Source organism: Myxine glutinosa, chromosome 12, assembly GCF_964187855.1.
Source record: "Myxine glutinosa chromosome 12, kmMyxGlut1.1, whole genome shotgun sequence".
Classification (NCBI taxonomy): Eukaryota; Metazoa; Chordata; class Myxini; order Myxiniformes; family Myxinidae; genus Myxine; species Myxine glutinosa.
The window spans coordinates 41,322,054-41,340,660 of record NC_136272.1 but is presented as its reverse complement, the minus strand read 5'-3'; the positions used below and the strand labels follow the sequence as shown (position 1 = coordinate 41,340,660).

At 46.4% G+C, this 18,607-nt stretch overlaps 1 protein-coding gene across 8 annotated transcripts in view; it reads right to left on the bottom strand.

Moving 5' to 3' along the window:
• LOC137437939 (transcription factor YY2) overlaps window positions 1-18,607 on the bottom strand; it is an 83,060-nt gene that overhangs the window by 45,558 nt on the left and 18,895 nt on the right. For 4 of the 8 annotated variants that reach the window (XM_068132708.2, XM_068132707.2, XM_068132709.2 and 1 more), the window contains exon 2: window positions 16,992-17,081. The exons of the other annotated variants lie outside the window; for them this stretch is intronic. In XM_068132708.2, the coding sequence (XP_067988809.1) occupies window positions 16,992-17,081 (90 nt within the window). The remainder of the gene's footprint in view (window positions 1-16,991; window positions 17,082-18,607) is intronic. 8 annotated transcript variants of the gene reach the window in all.

Here is an 18,607-nt window from a genome sequence, read left to right as displayed (position 1 = left end):
AGTGTACGTGCGAGGGTGAGAGTGACACGGAGAGTGAGTTGGTGGTGGAGCGGGTGTGAGAATGCACACCTGGAATGGTCGAACGTGTGCGAGGGAGCACACCTGAGTTGGTTGTGGCGCGTGTGCGGGAGGGCACATCGGAGCGCGTTAGTGGGTGGATGCAAGAGTGCACGCCCATGGTGAGTGTTACGGAGGACGTAACGGAGGAGAGGTGTGGACCGAAGTGTGCGAACGGCGAGTGTGCGCATGAGGGTGCACGAGAAGTGTGGTGTGTAACAGGGAGTGCGTTGGTGGAATGGACGGAGTGTGTGGAATGGATGGGCGGCGTTGGAACGCCGGGCTTGGTGAGTGTGGAAAGGGTCGCGTGTGCGTGTGGGCATGCGAGTGAAGCATCGACGTTGACCGGGTTAGCAGTTAGGGCGACGGATAGCGGGCGCTCGGTGCGCGGCGCGCTTTGTTGGATGCGAAGCTTCACGCGGATCGATGCTGCGTCGCCCCGCTTCGGAGCGTCGCGCACGATTCGGGTCGGGCCCCGCACTGAATGGTCGGAGCCGCGTCAGAGAGGCGATCGGCGCGATTCCGGGGGAGGGGAGCCGTGTCGGACCTTCGCCCCCTGGCGGGGAAGAGTTCCGACCGGGCGAGCCTCGGTCGTCGGGCCGGAGACCGCAAGGTTCCGCGCCGCAATGATGCGTGGAATCTCGGCCCGAGCATGCCTCCTCCCCAGAATCGTGAATGCCGGACGGATCCAACTGCAGGCAACAAACCACCCGAATTCATTGCTCGGCTTTGCGAAGCCGAGTTTTAATGAGGTAACGACGCACCGAGGCTCAGATATAGCGGACTGTAATGATGATAGTGTTTTGGATCCGAAATTGAAAGTAGTGAATTTGAAAAGCAAAATTTGATGATTGGCAAAGGATTGGTAGAAGGATTGGCAGATGCTTGGAAATTTTTTGATTGGCTGGAATTTGGTGAGCAAAATTTATAGTGAGAGATGCCCGATGTGGTGGGATGGCAACTCTGCCATCCCTTACTGAGGGGGCAAAGGAGCACTAGCTATGGGGTTTGGCAGTGAAGACGAGCCCGGGAGGGTTAGGATATAGTGTGTAGGGACCTAGAGATTGACCATAGGTAACGGTAAGGTTAGGTAGCGACTTTGGACAAGTAGTGGGGACTTAGAGAGGGTAGTTGGATTATAATGACGAGGGAGCGCAATAGTTTAAAGGGGCGATGGGGAAGCGCGAGTTTTAGCAGGGCACCAGGTAGATTAGATGATGCCGTGTGAGTGAGTATTGATATCGGTGAAATGAGGAATTGCGGGGCAATGTTCGGAAGAGATGTGTGTGTGAGCGTGGGAAAATCTGGGTGCCTGAGGCAATGGTTGTTTGAGCATTGAAGGTGTACTCAGGAGTGTATTGTGAGAAGGTGATTGTGAATGGTTTTGAGCGTGGAAGTGTATGGAGCAGTGCATGAGGAACGATTGTGATTGTGCATGTATTGAATGATTGAAGGAGCTTTGGAGGAAGGAGGGTGCAGGTGGGACCAGGTGAGATTGCACAGGTGTGCAACTGAACAGGTGGATGGAGCAGTGTATGAGTGAGTAGTGGTGATGGTGTGTTGTGTTGACCAAATGGTCCTGGGAGGAAGGAGGGTGCAGGAAGCACCAGGAGTGATTGCACAGGTGTGCAACTGAACAGGTGTATGGAGTATGGAATATATGGAGTATGGAATGGATGGTCGTGGAGTGAGTATGGTGGAAACTGTGGAGTGGAGTGGATGGTGCAAAGGTGTGAATGGGGGAAAAGTGGACCCCCATCACGAATACCCGGGGAGGGTAGTTTAAGAGTTAGGTAGAGGGTACAGGTAAATTGTGGTTGGATATTGGCATCTGTGGTGCGTGGTGGAAGAATGGTGATTGGATGGGTGCATTAGTGACGTGGAAATGGCTGGGCATGTGGCCTGTTAGTGTGTGTAGTTGGTTGAGCACTCCACCACTGTGAGGATGTCGGCCAGGTGAGGCCGCAGGTGGGCTCTGGGAGCCGGTAGAGTTGTGGATGGGGCCCGAGGATCCGGAGGACGGACCCGGGTAGCCCAGTGCCAGAGAGGGCACCGAGTGGGGAGAGCGCCAGAGGGCCTTCTCCAGTTAGATAGGTTAGGGTGAGGAGCAGGTAAGCTCGGAGGCAACTACAGTGGTGGAGGTGTGCAGGTGGGTAGACCTGCTGGGAGAGCTGCACGACCCAGCCCAGAAATTGTGCGAAGGCACAGGGAGTTGAATCGGGGGAGTGAGACCCCAAATTGATGAAGCACCACAGTTTGGTCAATGGGAATTTGGTTCTTAAAACCGCATGGAGTAAGATTGCCAATGGTTTGGCAGGGAAAGACCCCGGGTAGTGTAAAGTGTGTTAATGTCATTGAGAAGATAGTTAGGATTGAAATCTCCTCGCACCATCCGCATCCACTCACCTGAGGTGACGTACCTCCACACCATGCCAGGTTGTTTTGATTATTTTTACTGTGCAAATGTTTGGAATGTGAGATGCATCATGACGTGGGTGTGACATTGTGCTTTGTTGTTCCATCTCTCCCTCCTTATGAGGATTGATGATGAATTGGTGATGGCAAATTTTGGTTCCAGGGATTGTGGGGACGAATTTGGTATAGGGGAAATATGGGGAAGACGTGACGATAGCGACGGATTTGTAAGGTGTCGTGTAATGTGTAGATTTTTGTAAATACGGGGTAAGGGCAAGGGTAGAGTAGGTGACAGGGGGGGTGACGTACGGTAGGGACGAGCTTTTCTCCGCTCCGTCTCCAAACGCACCTCGCCTTGCATTGCCTTGTTTGATGTGTACCCTTGTGACCTTACCCCTCGCTCACCTGTCTTCTTCCCCCCCCCCCCCCCCCTTGTCTCCCACCCGAGGACTGTGCGCCACTGGGCGCCGAGGGGAGCGCGCGGGAGTCCGCCATTGTGCGCCCGAACTCTCACAACCACAGCTGTCTGCATCGATGCACCACCTTATGGACCACATGTCTGTGGCTGAGCACCACTCATGGACCCTATGGGTTGGGGCATGGCCCCTCTGCTGGAACCGGCCATGAAGGCCCGAGATCTTGCTGGCGGACCTTGGTCACAGGGCACCTATGCCACACAGGTGAACCACCCCTAGTCGGCCCTGTGGGCCATAAATAAAGAACAATGGACACGTTTTGTGCTTGCTTTTATTATTGCAAATAGGCCGCCAGCAAAGAAGAAAGACAACATCTGGAAGAGTATTAGCCAGCAGAGGGAGCGGAAGAGCAAGACCACCAGCAGGGTTTGTTGGTTTATTTTTATTATGAACTGTGGTGACTGTGCACCGATTGGTGCTTGATGGTATTTTGGTGCGTTTTTGGTGCTTTCTGGTGCGTCGATGCAGCACAGGCTGTCTCCCCCCCCCCCCCCCCCCCCAAAAAAGAACAATCACAGGTCCTGGGTTGCGTTTTGTAAATACAAGTAGAGTAACTGTAAATAATGCTCCCCCATCGTTCATGTTGTAGATTGAAGACAATTCCGCAATTCGGTTAGCTGTGGGCGTGAGTCTGTTAGGCAGGGTGCAATGGAGCAGCAGGACATATTTATTTATGTTTTAAAACTGTCACACTCAGGGTCAGGTTAAATGTAGAGGGAACTACACCTACGTGCCACACTAAAGGTAAAAGTTGAATAGGCCCGGGACGTCCCTAAGCGGAGGAGGGTGCAGTGTTGTGGATTTGAGAATTGCTGTGTTTTTTTTAATTGTAGTGTAATGAATTGTAAAAATATCACCCTCCTTCCTCCATTTGTTGTGTATAAAGGTCAAAGGTCGTGCCCGTAGTTATTCCAAATACCACACGTAGCCAATCATAGATTTCCTCCTTGTTCAGTAGTTATCTCCTTATTATGTTATGTGGTGTTATGTGGTAAAATTACAACTACATATTGGCAGGGTGCAGCCCGAAGTGGAGATCGGTTTCTGAGGTTTGGGACATGGAATGTAGGGACAATGACAGGGAGATCAGGAGAAGTGGTGGAAGTATTGGTCAGAAGAAGAGTGGACATATGTTGTGTGCAAGAGACGAGATGGAAGGGAAGTGGTGTGAGAATGGTGAAGGGTAGGCAGGGACAGAAATACAAGTTTGTGTGGCAAGGGTGCCCGGAGGGCGTGAATGGTGTTGGTGTCCTGTTTTCTGAGGAGTTTGTAGACAGTGTGGTGAGTGTGACTAGAGTGAGTGATAGGTTGATGATGGTGAAAATGATGATTGGAAAGCTCTTGGTGAACGTCATCTCGGGATATGCTCCGCAGGTTGGTCGAAGCAATGAAGAGAAGGACAAGTTCTGGTGTGCGATAGAGAAGCTGATGGAAAACGTGAAAGATGAAGAAGTTGTTGTGGTGGGAGGAGACCTGAATGGACATGTGGGAAGGAGTATGGATGGTTTTGAGGGAGTTCATGGGGGTTACGGATATGGTGTGAGAAATGGAGAAGGTGAAAGGATTTTGGAGTTTGCTGATGGAGCTGATTTGTTGATTTGTAATACTCAGTTCCAGAAAGAGGATAATAAGCTTGTTACATACACGTCAGGTGGGTCGACGACAACCGTTGACTACCTGATGGTGCGTAGGCGAGATAGGGGGCACCTCCGGGACACAAAGGTGATCCCGGGGGAGGAGGCTGTTTCACAGCACCACTTGGTTGTCTGCGACATAAAAATGAAAGGTGCGAGGAGAGCTCGGCGGGTGAAGTACCAACCAAGAATGAAGGTGTGGAGGTTGAAAGAGGTGACAGTAAGGGAGGCATTAAAAGAGAGGCTGAGTAGGGTAGAGGATGATGTGGTTGAGCTTGAAAGTGGTTAGATGTCAATGAAAGCTAGTCTGTTGGGAGCCGTTGGTGAGGTATGTGGATGGACAAAAGGACCACCGAGGCACTCGGAAACATGGTGGTGGGATGATGAAGTTGGAAAGAGGATTGACGAGAAGAGGAAGAAGTTCAAGGAGTGGCAGAAGGTGAAGGGTACGGGAGCAGAAACAGCAGAGCATGAAAGTTATAAGGCAGCCAGGAAGGCTGCAAAGAAAGAGGTAGCAAAGGCACAGGAGGCATGTAGGAAAATGTTCGGAGAACGCTTGGATTCGGAAGAGGGTCAGAAAGCAGTATTCAGGATTGCAAAGCACATAGCGAAAGAGAGGTGTGACGTGATGGGGGTGAGTTGCTTGAAGGATGAAGTGGGACAAATCGTTGTCGACCCAGATGGAATTAAAGGAAGATGGAAAAGATATATGGAAATGCTGTTGAATACAGAGAATGAATGGGATGGCAACATAGAGAGTAACCCAGTTTTAGGACCGGCAGAGAAGATAACTGAGAAGGAAGTTGAGGAAGCGATAATAGCAATGAAGAGTGGAAAAGCGGGAGGGCCGACGGGAGTTGTGGGAGATATGTTGAAGGCAGCAGGAAGTTGGGGTGTGAAGAGAATGACAGAGATCTGTAATCTGGTGGTGAAAGAAGGCCGCATTCCAGTGGATTGGGAACTGAGTACCCTCGTCCCTCTATACAAGGGGAAAGGTGACCCTCTGGAGTGTGGCTCGTACCGAGCGATAAAGTTATTGGAGCATGGAATGAAGGTATTGGAAAGGGTGTTGGAGAAGAGGATAAGGAAGAAAGTGAAGATCGACGAAATGCAGTTTGGATTTATGCCAGGAATAGGAACGACAGATGCGCTTTTCATTGTGAGGCAGTTGCAGGAGAAGTACATGGAGAAGAGGAAGAAGTTGTTTTTTGGGTTTGTTGATCTGGAGAAAGCATTCGATAGGGTTCCACGCAAAGTATTGACATGGGCATTGAGGAAGTTAGGAGTGGAGGAATGGTTGATCAGAGTAGTGATGGCAATGTACAAAAGAGCGCGCACAGCTGTAAGGACGAAGGACGGGAACAGTGGTGAGTTTGAGGTGAAGGTGGGAGTGCATCAGGGGTCAGTACTAAGTCCACTACTATTTGTAGTTGTGATGGAGGTGCTGGCTCAGAACGTAAAGGAGGGTTTACCGTGGAAGTTGTTGTATGCAGATGATCTGGTGTTGATTGCGGAAAGTATGGATGGACTGAAGGAAAAGATGAACAAGTGGAACGAATGTATGGAGACAAAAGGTCTGAAGGTGAATATCGGAAAGACGAAGGTGATGGCAAGTGGTAAAGCATGTGGTGAGGTGGAAAGAACTGGGAAGTGGCCGTGTGCTGTGTGCAGGAAGGGTGTCGGAGTGAACTCCATTCAATGTACAATGTGCGCTGAGTGGGTTCATCAAAAATGTAGTGGTCTGAGAGGGTCATTTACCAGTGTGGCAGCTACATTCAAATGTAAGGTGTGCACAGAGGGAGCTGCAGATGGAGGAAATGTTGAGTTGGATCTTGGAGACGGCGTGAAGCTGGAAGGTGTGAAAACATTTTGCTACCTCGGAGACATGCTGAATGGAGAAGGTGGATCAGACTCGGCAACGGTTGCTCGAGTGAGATGTGCATGGAAGAAGTTTCGGGAACTGAGTGGCGTGCTGATGAGGAGGAGAGTGTCGCTGAAGCTGAAGGGAAAGGTGTATGCTGCATGTGTGAGAAGTGTTATGATTTATGGGAACGAGACATGGGTAATGAACGTAGAGCAGCAACGAAGGCTGGAAAGGGTGGAAATGCGAATGGTTCGATGTATGTGCGGAGTATCGTTGAGAGAGAGGAAGACAAATGATGATTTGCGAAAGATGATGGGAATATTGCCTGTGATTGATGCTGTGAAGAGGAACAGGCTGAGATGGTTTGGTCATGTGTTGAGGAAGGATGAAAGTGACTGGTTGAGAAGAGTGATGGAAATTGATGTAGAAGGAAGTAGAGGACGGGGAAGACCGAGAAAGACTTGGCTAAAGATGGTGGAAGAAGAAATGCGGGCAAGGGGGTTAACAAGGAGAGATGCAGAAAATAGGGCAAAATGGAGAAGATTGTCATGGGGACCGCAAGGCTAACCCCCACTCTAGCAGGGAAAATGGCCTTAAAATGCATGTTGTTGTATGTGTATTACATTAAGGCTGTGTCTTCCATTAATTGACACTCCATTGCACCGAATTCAAATAAGGTAGATTCCCTTCCAATTCCCCTTTTGTCATCAATGGCCAACTGCATTGGGCGGTTTTCTGCACTCGCCGCTGCTGCTTTATGGTTTTCGCCGCAAAACCTCCATTACGCACGCGGTCAAGTTGGGAAAGAAAGGCGTGTCTCCACCTCGTCATCGGAGGGTGGAGCCAGGAGAGCCCCTACAACCAACCAAGCACGAGGGGTTTGGCTTGAGAGGGCGGAGGAAGAGCGATTGGGGAGGTTCGAAAAGGTTAGAGGGTGTGGCCGATATAACCCGCAGCGGGACGCCCCCCACCGGAGATGAGTCCTGGGAAAGCACGCGACGTCCCCACGGCGGCACGAAGAGACGATTGAGGAAAGAGGGAGAGAGACGTGAGGGGTGCCTGTATTGCGGCAATAGGCCGAGACCCTCTAGGCCCTATTGCCGGTCGGTGAGACGCGAAGCGGAGCTGTGTTTGCCGGGTTTTCGCCGCGACCCCAAAGCGTGGATCGGAGCGCGCGCTTGGAACCGGACCTCGACGCCACCATCTACCTGGACCCTCCTCTGGCGTCCCAAATGATTCCTGTCCTTCCATCCTTTTGTGTACGTGAGTTTGTTTTGTGTGTTGTGTCCTGGGTTATAAGTAAGTCTGTATAAGCTAGAAATTGCACTGTGTCCTTCTGGTCCGTCCCTCTTTCTGTCTTTATTTTCGTATCCTTCCTTCTCCTTGGTTACTTTTGACTTGTACATAATTAGTCAGTAATAAATTATATTTGTTCCTCCTTACTCTGCCTTCTTTCCTTTACATCCGTGTCGTCCTTGTCTTTTCCCAATTGAATACCTGTGGCACGATTTGGCCAACGTTTCGGAATCGGGTTAGTGAATGCTAATGGCTCGAACTTCGGGTTGCTAAAAACCGCTCGGCAACTAGACCATCTAAAACCGGGGTTCGAGCGGGAGTCCCTCCCTTGCTTAACGGTCAGGAGTGGCACTCAGGTCCTTGGGACTTTTTGTAGACCAAATACCCTGGCTGCTCCCGACCGGCAGGAGCGTTGGGACCCCCAGGACTCACGTCGGTTAGTCGCGGACAAGGGGATTAATCCCCCCTTCTTAAGGGGGAAAGGCCGACGTAGAGATCCGTAACAATATATACCACGATACCTCAAAAAGTTGTGGACATATGCAGCCTAAACTTGGCAGACATGTCGTGTGTGCAACAAGGACAAATTGGTTAAATTTTGATGAAGGTCCCGATCCGAGAATTTATTAAGTGATTCTTCACCATTGAGAGATAGATGGGGGCAAAAAAGTTATTTCGAAAAGTTGTGGATGGGTCATGACAAAACAAGGTGGATGAGTTTGGTAGGTGACAAGAACAAGCCGATTAGACTTTGGTTTGGGTCCGGTTGCAGATCAGGCCTATTAGTGGAATACAACAATAACAACAGGCATTTTAAGGCCATTTTTCCTGCTGGAGCGGGGGTCAGCCATGACAATCTTCTCCATTTTGCCCTATTTTATACATCTCCCCTTGTTAACCCCCTTGCCCGCATTTCTTCTTCCACCACCTTGAGCAAAGTCTTTCTCGGTCTTCCCCTTCCTCGACTTCCTTCGACATTCATTTCCATCACTCTTCTCAACCAGTCACTTTCATCCTTTCTCAACACATGACCAAACCATCTCAACCTGTTTCTCTTAACAGCATCCATCACAGGCTCTATTCCCATCATCTTTCGCAAATCATAATTTGTCTTCCTCTCTCTCTCAACGATACTCCACACATCCACCGAACCATTCGCATTTCAACCCTTTCCAGCCTCCGTTGCTGCTCCATGTTCATTACCCATGTCTCGCTCCCATAAATGATAACACTTCTCACACATGCATCATACACCTTTCCCTCCAGCTTGAACGACACTCCCCTCCTCGTCAGCACACCACTCGGTTCCCGAAACTTCTTCCATGCACATCTCACTCCAGCAACCGTTGCCGAGTCTGATCCACCTTCTCCATTCAGCATGTCTCCTCGGCAACAAAATGTTTTCACACCTTCCAGCTTCACGCCGTCTCCAAGATCCAACTCAACATTTCCTCCATCTGCAGCTCCCTCTGGGCACACCGTACACTTGAATGCAGCTGCCACACTGGTTAATGTCCCTCGCAGAACACTACATTTTTGATGAACCCACTCAGCGCACATTGTACATTGAGTGGAGTTCACTCCGACACCCTTCCTGCACACAGCACATGTCCACTTCCCAGTTCTTTCCACCTCAACACTTGCCATCACCTTCATCTTTCCGATATTCACCTTCAGACCTTTTGCCTCCATACATTCCTTCCACTTGTTCATCTTCCCCTTCAGTCCATCCATACTCCCCGCAATCAACACCAGATCATCTGCATACAACAACTCCCACGGTAAACCCTCCTTTACGTTCCAAGCCAGCACCTCCATCACAGCTACAAATAGTAGTGGACTTAGTACCGACCCCTGATGCACTCCCACCTTCACCTCAAACTCACCACTGTTCCGTCCTTCGTCCTTACAGCTGTGCGCGCTCTTTTGTACATTGCCATCACTACTCTGATCAAACATTCCTCCACTCCTAACTTCCTCAATGCCCATGTCACTACTTTGCGTGGAACCATATTGAATGCTTCCTCCAGATCAAAAAACCCCAAAAACAACTTCTTCCTCTTCTCCATGTACTTCTCCTGCAACTGCCTTGCAATAAAAAGCGCATCTGTCATTCCTCTTGCTGGCATAAATCCAAACTGCATTTCGTCGATCTTCACTTTCTTCCTTATCCTCCTCTCCAACACCCTTTCCAATACCTTCATTCCATGCTCTAATACCTTTATCGCTCTATACGAGCCCAGTCCAGAGGGTCACCTTTCCCCTTGTATAGAGGGACGAAGGTACTCAGTTCCCAATCCACTGGAATGCGGCCTTCTTTCATGACCAGATTACAGATCTCTGTCATTCTCTTCACACCCCAACTTCCCACTGCCTTCAACATATCTCCCACAACTCCCGTCGGCCCTCCCGCTTTTCTACTCTTCATTGCTTTTATCGCTTCCTCAACTTCCTTCTCAGTTATCTTCTCTGCCGGTCCTCAAAACTGGGTTACTCTCTATGTTGACATCCCATTTATTCTCTGCAGTCAACAGCATTTCCGTATATCTCTTCCATCTTCCTTTAATTCCATCTGGGTCCACAACAATTTGTCCCACTTCATCCTTCAAGCAACTCACCCTCATCACATCGCACCTCTCTTTCACTATCTGCTTTGCAATCCTGAATACCGCTCTCTGACCCTCTTCCGAATACAAGTGTTCTCCGAACATTTTCCTATTTGCCTCCTGCGCCTTTGCTACCTCTTTCTTTGCAGACTTTTTGGCTGCCTCATAACTTTCATGTTCTGCCTCTTCTGCCCCCGTACCCTTCCCCTTCTGTCACTCCTTGAACTTCTTCCTCTTCTAGGGGGGTCGTATTATTTCATTATCTTTATGATTTATGATGAAGTAACACCATAGCAGAGTACCTGCCCGATTAACTGTTCAACCTGGTGGAGGTATGAGTTCTACTAAGTGCCATTCTAGTTTTCTCCTGTGCACATGTTCATAGCCACATATTCCTTGCAATTTATGATGCGGCTAATAAAAGAATTTGCGAATTGTGCTTCAATCTCCATTCCTACATTAATAGATGAGGCAATCTATTATTTGTTTTTAATAAAAATAAATAGTTTCAAAAGTCATGCACAAGCATAGCATGTGCATACAAATTGTTAAAATCCTTTGTGTGCGACAAAAGATTAAGACAAAATATTTGTGTACAAGAAGACAAACATGTACAAGAAGACAAACAACTAATCTGCACAAGTACAAAGATGCTTGTAATGCCACTGGACATTACAACTGAAGAAGGTACAAGAAGGTACAAGAAGACAAACAACTAATTTGCACAAGTACAAAGATGCTTGTTTGGACATTACATGTCCAAACATGACATGTCCATTACACTTGACATTACATGTGCGACAAAGGTTCATACATTTGTGCACAATATGTACAACACAAAACTAGCCTAGGGGTCAAGCATCAAAACCATCAGAAGGCCAAATTGAAACATTTGTATTTTTGACTCAACTGCCAGTGGGTGTATAATTTTTGCTTCAGCGACAAGGTGCTTCCAAGTGACATCAGGTGAGTCCCATGATTGCTAAAGCATTTAAGAACACTAGAAGCACCTGCTCCCCATGAAAGCAGCTACGGGTGTCGTATTATTTCATTATCTTTATGATTCATGATGAAGTAATACCATAGCAGAGTACCTGCCCAACAGGTGATCTTGTTCCAAACATGTAACACATCTGACACACATCATTATACGTCATGTAATCTGACACATCCATTTATATGGGTGATGTATAAGAAACAGAACACTGTCTCAATCGCTCCTGAAAATACAAAAGAAGAAATATGTCGTGCATAGCACGATACTTGCGAAATCCCTAAAGTAAGTTGTTGGCCTATGAAGACCTCAAAATACTTGGTGATTGAATTTAGCGACCAGATATGCAAATCCTCTTCAAATTTCAAGTCAATCAGATGAAAATTGAGGATTTTAGAAACTTGGCCTATGTTGACCTAAAAAATACTTGATGGTTGAATTCAGTGTCCAGATGTGCAAATCCTCTTAAAATTTCAAGTCAATCCGATGAAAATTTAGGATTTTAGAAATCTGGCCAATGCTGACCTAAAATAGAATTGGTGGTTGAATTCAGTGTCCAGATATGCAAATCATCTTCAAATTTCATGTCATTCGGATGAAAATTGAGGATTTTAGAAATTTCAAAAAAGTGGTTGACCTTTGGCCTATGTTGACCCTGTGACCTATGTTGATCTCAAAAATAGTTGGTGGTTGAATTCAGTTTGCTGAAATGTAAATCCCATTCAAAGTTCAAGTGAATTGGATGAAAATTGAGGATTTTAGAAATTTTTAATTGTTGTTGACCTTTGGCATATGTTGAACTTTTGGCCTATGCTGATCTCAAAAATAGTTGGTGGTTGAATTAATTTAGCTGAAATAAAAATACCATTCAAATTTCAAGTGAATCGGATGAAAATTAAGGATTTTAGAAATTTGAAAAATGGTTGACCTTTGGCCTATGTTGACCTTTTGGCCTATGCTGATCTCAAAAATAGATGGTAGTTGAATTCAGTAAGCTCATATGTAAATCATATGAAAATTTCAAGTGAATCGCATGAAAATTGAGGATTATATAAATTTTGAAAGAAAGTGGTTGACCTTTGGCCTATGTTGACCTTTTGACCTCAAAAATATATAGGCTTTTGTCAGACCACGACCTCTACCATTTGGTGAATTTTCGTTAAGATCGGTTTAAAATTGTGACCTGTAGGCAAGTATAAGTGAGCGGACAGACAAACAAACACACAAACCGGAGTGATCAACGTACTTGCAAATGTTGTTGTTTTTTTTTGCTAAGTAATAACGCAAAAGTCCAACCAATATACTTGAAAATCTTCGATTTTCGCAATAATAACCTCAATTACGTATATTAAGCAAAAACATGCGCATTGCTTATGTGCATTTATAATACATCCAATTGCAACACCATCCCCACTCCCCACTCCCACCCACCCCCCCCTCCAACCAAAGTTAGATATGTATGTGTATAATATGTATTTAGATATGTATATATATATATATAATAATAACCACCTTCAGAGGCCATTTTTCCGCGCAAAGCAGGGGTTGGCCTTTTTTCGGGAACCGTGGTTGTTGTTGTTTTTTTGGTCCCCTTTTTGAAGCAATGTTTTACGGCCGGATGCCCTTCCTGACGCCAACCCTTTTTGTCGCCTTTAACGACAAACAGGGAATTACCAGTGAACTGGTACTCAATTAGCCGACCTCGGAAGGATGACAGGCTGAGTCAACCCCCCTGGCGTTAATTCAGCGATCGACCGGGATTCGAACCCAGGATCCTAGGATCCTAAGCCGGCACCCTAGCTGCTAGCCCAACACCAGGGTTGTACGTATGTACAAAAAAAATATTCCATATTAAATGCCAAGTCTGTATATATATAGACTTGGCATTTAATATGGAATATTTTTTTGTGGGGGTGAACTTACTTTTCAAGATGACTTAGAACCAAAAGTTCATTGGAATTATGTTGAAAATATTCTAGATTTTGTTAGTGACCTTTAAAAGAACAAAAACCACATTTGACATTTCGAAGCAAATAAATTGATCCTTGAAAGTGATGTCAACTGATATCGAACTCAATTCACGGACAGTACTGTGTTAAACTTCTGTACGTTTTCCAGAAGTATCTCTTTATTTTGCACATTAGCCAAAAATTTTTTTAACAAAAACAAAAGTTAAATTACGACTGGGATTACGGACAGTAAAATTACAGTTCAGTACTTCGTGTAACCCCCACGAGCATCCAGGAGAGCACGTACAGGTCGAGGCATGCTGTTCACGAGATTTGCCAAGGTTTGGACAGGAATCGCTTGCCATGCAGTTACAATAGCCTGCTAGAATTCATGCACAGAGGCAGGCTGCTGGTCCAAGTTGTCGATTTGACGCATTAATTCTGCCCACAAGTTCTCGATCGGATTCATATCCGGGGACATGGCAGGCCACTCCATATGCTCTGCACCACGGTCAGCAAGAAAGTGTTGGATCATGCGAGCACGATGAGGCCGTGCATTGTCATCTTGGACGACAAAGTTTCCTCGAAAGGCTGCACGAACAAATGGAAGCAATGTTTCTTCCAGAATGGCCCTGTGCTTGAACTGGTTCAGGTTTCCATTCAGAACAACCAGGTCAGTTTTGTCCCCTGCATGAAAAGCAGCCCAAACGGTCACCCCACCACCTCCAGCTTGGACTCTTGGCACTATACAATCTTCGTTGTAGGCTTCATGCACTTGTCTGCGCACTCGGACGTGGCCATCTTGACGATAGACCAGAAATCTAGACTCGTCACTGAAGATCACGTGATTCCAGTGCCCTGGCTGCCATTGACGGTGCTCTCTGGCCCAATGCAATCGGCGCTGGCGGTGTCGTCTGGTCAGACGTGGCTTTCTCAGGGGACGCCTGACACGATAGCCTGCTTGAACCAGTCGTTAGTTGACTAGCCTTCTGGATACAGGCACATTTGTCAGTTGCTGCCACTCAGCCCTAAGCCGATTAGCTGACTTGGTACGGCCATTGCGGACTAACCGGTGCAGCTGGCGATCATCCCTCCTTGTGGTTCTGCGGGGATGTCCTGGCCTCGGTATTGGAGTAGGGACACCCCTCTGAGCATTTCGTTTCAGGATATTTGACACCTGACCTTGAGTGATGCCATACTGCCAAGCAATAGCACGCTATTTCATGCCGGAATTTCGTAAAGCCACCACTAAATGACAAACAGCATTGTCGAGTTGACGGACCATCTCCAGGGGAAGCGTCAATAACTTTTGTAGACGTGAAGCAGTTGTTTTCCACAAATACAGAACGCAACAACCCTTATATACCCGATTGTGAAGCCAATCGTCAAATGTACCTGTCCGTACATTTTGTCACGCCACCTGTGATATAATCCTGTTATTGACTTCTTGCTGCGACAGACAATCAGTGACATGGTTCTTTTAACAAAGAAATCACCGAAGCGTAAAAGAAACTCACCAGATTGATATACCGAGTTCAGAAAGTAAACCCAAGTCAAGAAAAAAAAAAATTCCATATTAAATGCCAAATCTGTATAAATTTGATCATAAGAAGGACAAAACTTGCAATGGGACAACTTTAGGGTGCCTTCATTAATCCCTGAAAGTTTAAACTTCACAGGCCAAATCCTTTTGGAGAGGTGGATGAAAATACATTCCCTCCATTATACATAGATTTTGCTTTGGTGGTATGGGTAAATTTGGAATAGGATGGAAGAAAAAAATGAGGGGTATGAGGAAGGAAGGCAGGAAGCTTTCAATTTGTTACAAGCTGTCAAAATTCCACTTGTATTTCCTATAATACACAAGAGGACTTTATCAACAATGAAAAGAAGCCACTTGAATCTGGGGGAGTTTAACGTGTTGTAGCAATATCCGCATCCACATCATTTAATTGCACAAAATAATAGCAAAGCATTAACAATTTGGCTGCACAATGATGAGGATTCACCAATATTTCAGTTTATTGGAGCTTCACACAATAGTGTTGATTGTCTTGTAGTGTTGATTCACTACAAGAATAATAAGCTAGGATTTTTTTCTTCTTTACAGGAGCGAGGCTCATGGAAGAGCAAGGTATAACTGACAGTGGTACCAACATCAAGGGAATGATTGAACAGCAAAGAGGAAAGGGAGGAGGGTAGGAAACAAACTAGCAAGTATAATGGGTGAGTTAGGAAAGGCGTCGATAAAGATCACAGATCAAAATTGGGTATAACAAGAGATGGCGGTGTATTGCTTGCTTGAAGTCCTGGGGGAAGGGTAAAAGATAACAGCCTCTGCAAGGTGGTTCCATAAGCATTCTGCCTGCAATTTGGAAGTTTAACTAAGAGGGGGTTGACTGGGAGAATAGGTGCAACCTGGAGTTGTTGGGGAGGGTTTGGAGGCCTCAGAGCAGAGGGAGCTAAACCTGAAGTGAGGTGGTAAAAAAAAAAAGAGGCCAACGACCTGTCTGCGATGCAAGAACAACAGATCTTGTGCTTCAGCCTTGGCATGAGAACTTTGCTCGCAATGATGTGAAGTAGCGGCTGAAACCCGAACCCTATTCAGATTCCTCCTGATGACTCCATCTTTGCTCTTTGCTTATTCGGGTTCCTTCTGATGGCTGCAATGCAGTATTTGGTCTTCCATTTGATTAGATTCCACATAATCCAGTGGAGAGAAATGTGATCCAAGAGCACCAGCCAATACCAGAGAGCAGTACTGCATTGAGCTATGGACAAAGGCCTTGTCGACTGAGTAGCTCTGATTTTCCAAGGAAAGACTTGGATCGACAAAGAATGTCAAGTCGGCTGCTGGCTTTGGAGGCCGACTTTGCTTTGTGGTCGGCCAAAGGAAAGGCCATGATTGATAGTGAGGCCTAAAAGTTCAAGAGACTCCGCCTCATCCATTGGACGATTGAGGAAATAGGAGGGTTCGTTTGATGATCATTCCAGAGCCATAGGGTGAGAAAGTGAGATTTTTGAAGATTGAAGGACATGTTCCAGTGTTCATTTGCATGCATACTCTCAGGGGGTGGCCACTCAAAGCTGTATGTCACCATAATCTACCATATAAAACACAATGTGTGTTTGTGTATTTGTGTGATGTCTGTCCCCCATCATAAGGATAAGTTTTGGAGACTTTGAGTTGCGCTTTAGGAGGGAATTGAGTGCGGGATTAATGGGCAATCTTTGAACACAACTGTGCATCCACCAGTTAAAAGATCTAAAAGACTCAGAGGACCCAAAATACCATAAGGACTCAAAATATCACAAGGACCCAGAAGACCCCAAGGACCAAGAAGACCGCAAGGATCCAGAAGACCCCAAGGACCCAGATGACCCCAAGGTCCCAGAAGACACTATGGACCCAGAAGACCCCAAGGACCCTAAAGACCCAAATACCCAAAAGACCCTCAACTGTGATTATACAGTTTTGTGTATTTAGTTTCTCCAACGACGTTTCATTTTGAGAGGTGAAACGAGAAGTATTTTGAGAAGTGAAACGAGAAGTATTTTGATAAGTGAAACGAGAAGTATTTTGAGAAGTATTTTCATTGATTTTATAAGAATATCGATATGAAACTCATTTTATCATAACACAATAATCACAGTAAAAAAAAACCCAAAAAACAAGAAACGCAACACCATTCTCTCTCGCCTTTCATGCGAATGGTGAGAAAACTTCGTCTCATTTCAGTTGCCAGTTCTCCTGCCTCATCATCATCAGGATCTTCTGTTGAGCCTGTGCCTGAGGAGGAGGGGGACTATTTGCACGGGTACAATCACCAAATCTAAACTCTGATTCAGACCCCATGCAGGAGAGCTTTTATCAAGATGGGGAAGCATGCATACAAAAAGCGCTACCCCCAGAGCAGCTCACAAACATTCTGCCCTCAGACGAACATGCACCATAGTCAAACACAATACTCCCCCCCGCCCCTCCACCAACATCGCAGTTGATGCACATTTCATTCCTCCATGCTCCCGTCATAAACAAAGAAAAAAAACTTAAAATAGATAAACACAGGACAGGTTGAGTGCTGGACTTTGGGGATGACGTGCACGTCCATATAGGGCTAGCCTAGCGTGAGACGTAATGCCGTCCCAGCAAAAAGAGCAAGGCAGACACTCTTTTTGCTGGGACAGATGGAGACACAGAAGGACGGAGAGAGAAATCCGCCAACTTTAACATACAGTGTAGATGAAGCCGATTGTCAGGCCACAGCGGCTTTTTAGCCACTCTGCAAGAGTGCAATTTTTGTTCAAAAATACCATTAACATAAAGATGTGTTTGACAATGACTATAAACCCTTCAAGATCCTTTAGACCCCAAAGACCCGATATACCACATTAGACCCATTAGAACATAAAGACCCTGTTAGAACCCTATGACTCCTGAGACCCTTCAAAACCCTTCAGAAACCTAAGACCCTTAATACCTCATTAGACCTTTACCTCTCCACCAATCTAACTGATTGAGTGCTGAATTTTTCCACAATGCAATACTAAAATGTGGTGTTTTTAAAAGACAAACTGAAAAAAAAGTCGATTGTTTATAAGAAAAGATATTGCGTATAGTCCACCCATTGCTTTCTCTCCTACCCCTCATCGTTACCTGCATGCCTTGGTTGTCAGTCTCCGTCTACTTTCTCCATGCACCCTGCTGTTGGTGTTTCCCATTTACATTCCCTTTGTTATCTCGTGTCTTGATCTGTTCTGTGTCCTATTTCTTCCATGAGTCTTGACCATGGATAAATAATTAAAAAACTAGAAAGAGCAATCAGAGATTGCAGACCCTCGCCAGGACATGTTGTGTGGTGTTTATAAGTTTTGCTTCGATCTGTTCAGCCGTTTTGGAGTAGAGTAATGCTTCGGTGGACGTGCGGAGTATCGTTGAGAGAGAGGAAGACAAATGATGAATTGCAAAAGATGATGGGAATAGGTGGTGGGTGGTGCCATGGTGGTGGTGGGTGGGTGGGTGGTGGTGGTGGGTGGTGACCAACCGAGAATGAAGGTGTGGAGGTTGAAAGAGGTGACAGTAAGGGAGGCATTAAAAGAGAGGCTGAGTAGGGTCGAGGATGATGTGGTTGAGCTTGAAAGTGGTTGGATGTCAATGAAAGCTAGTCTGTTGGGAGCCGTTGGTAAGGTATGTGGATGGACAAAAGGACCACCGAGGCACTCGGAAATATGGTGGTGGGATGATGAAGTTGGAAAGAGGATTGACGAGAAGAGGAAGAAGTTCAAGGAGTGGCAGAAGGCGAAGGGTACGGGAGC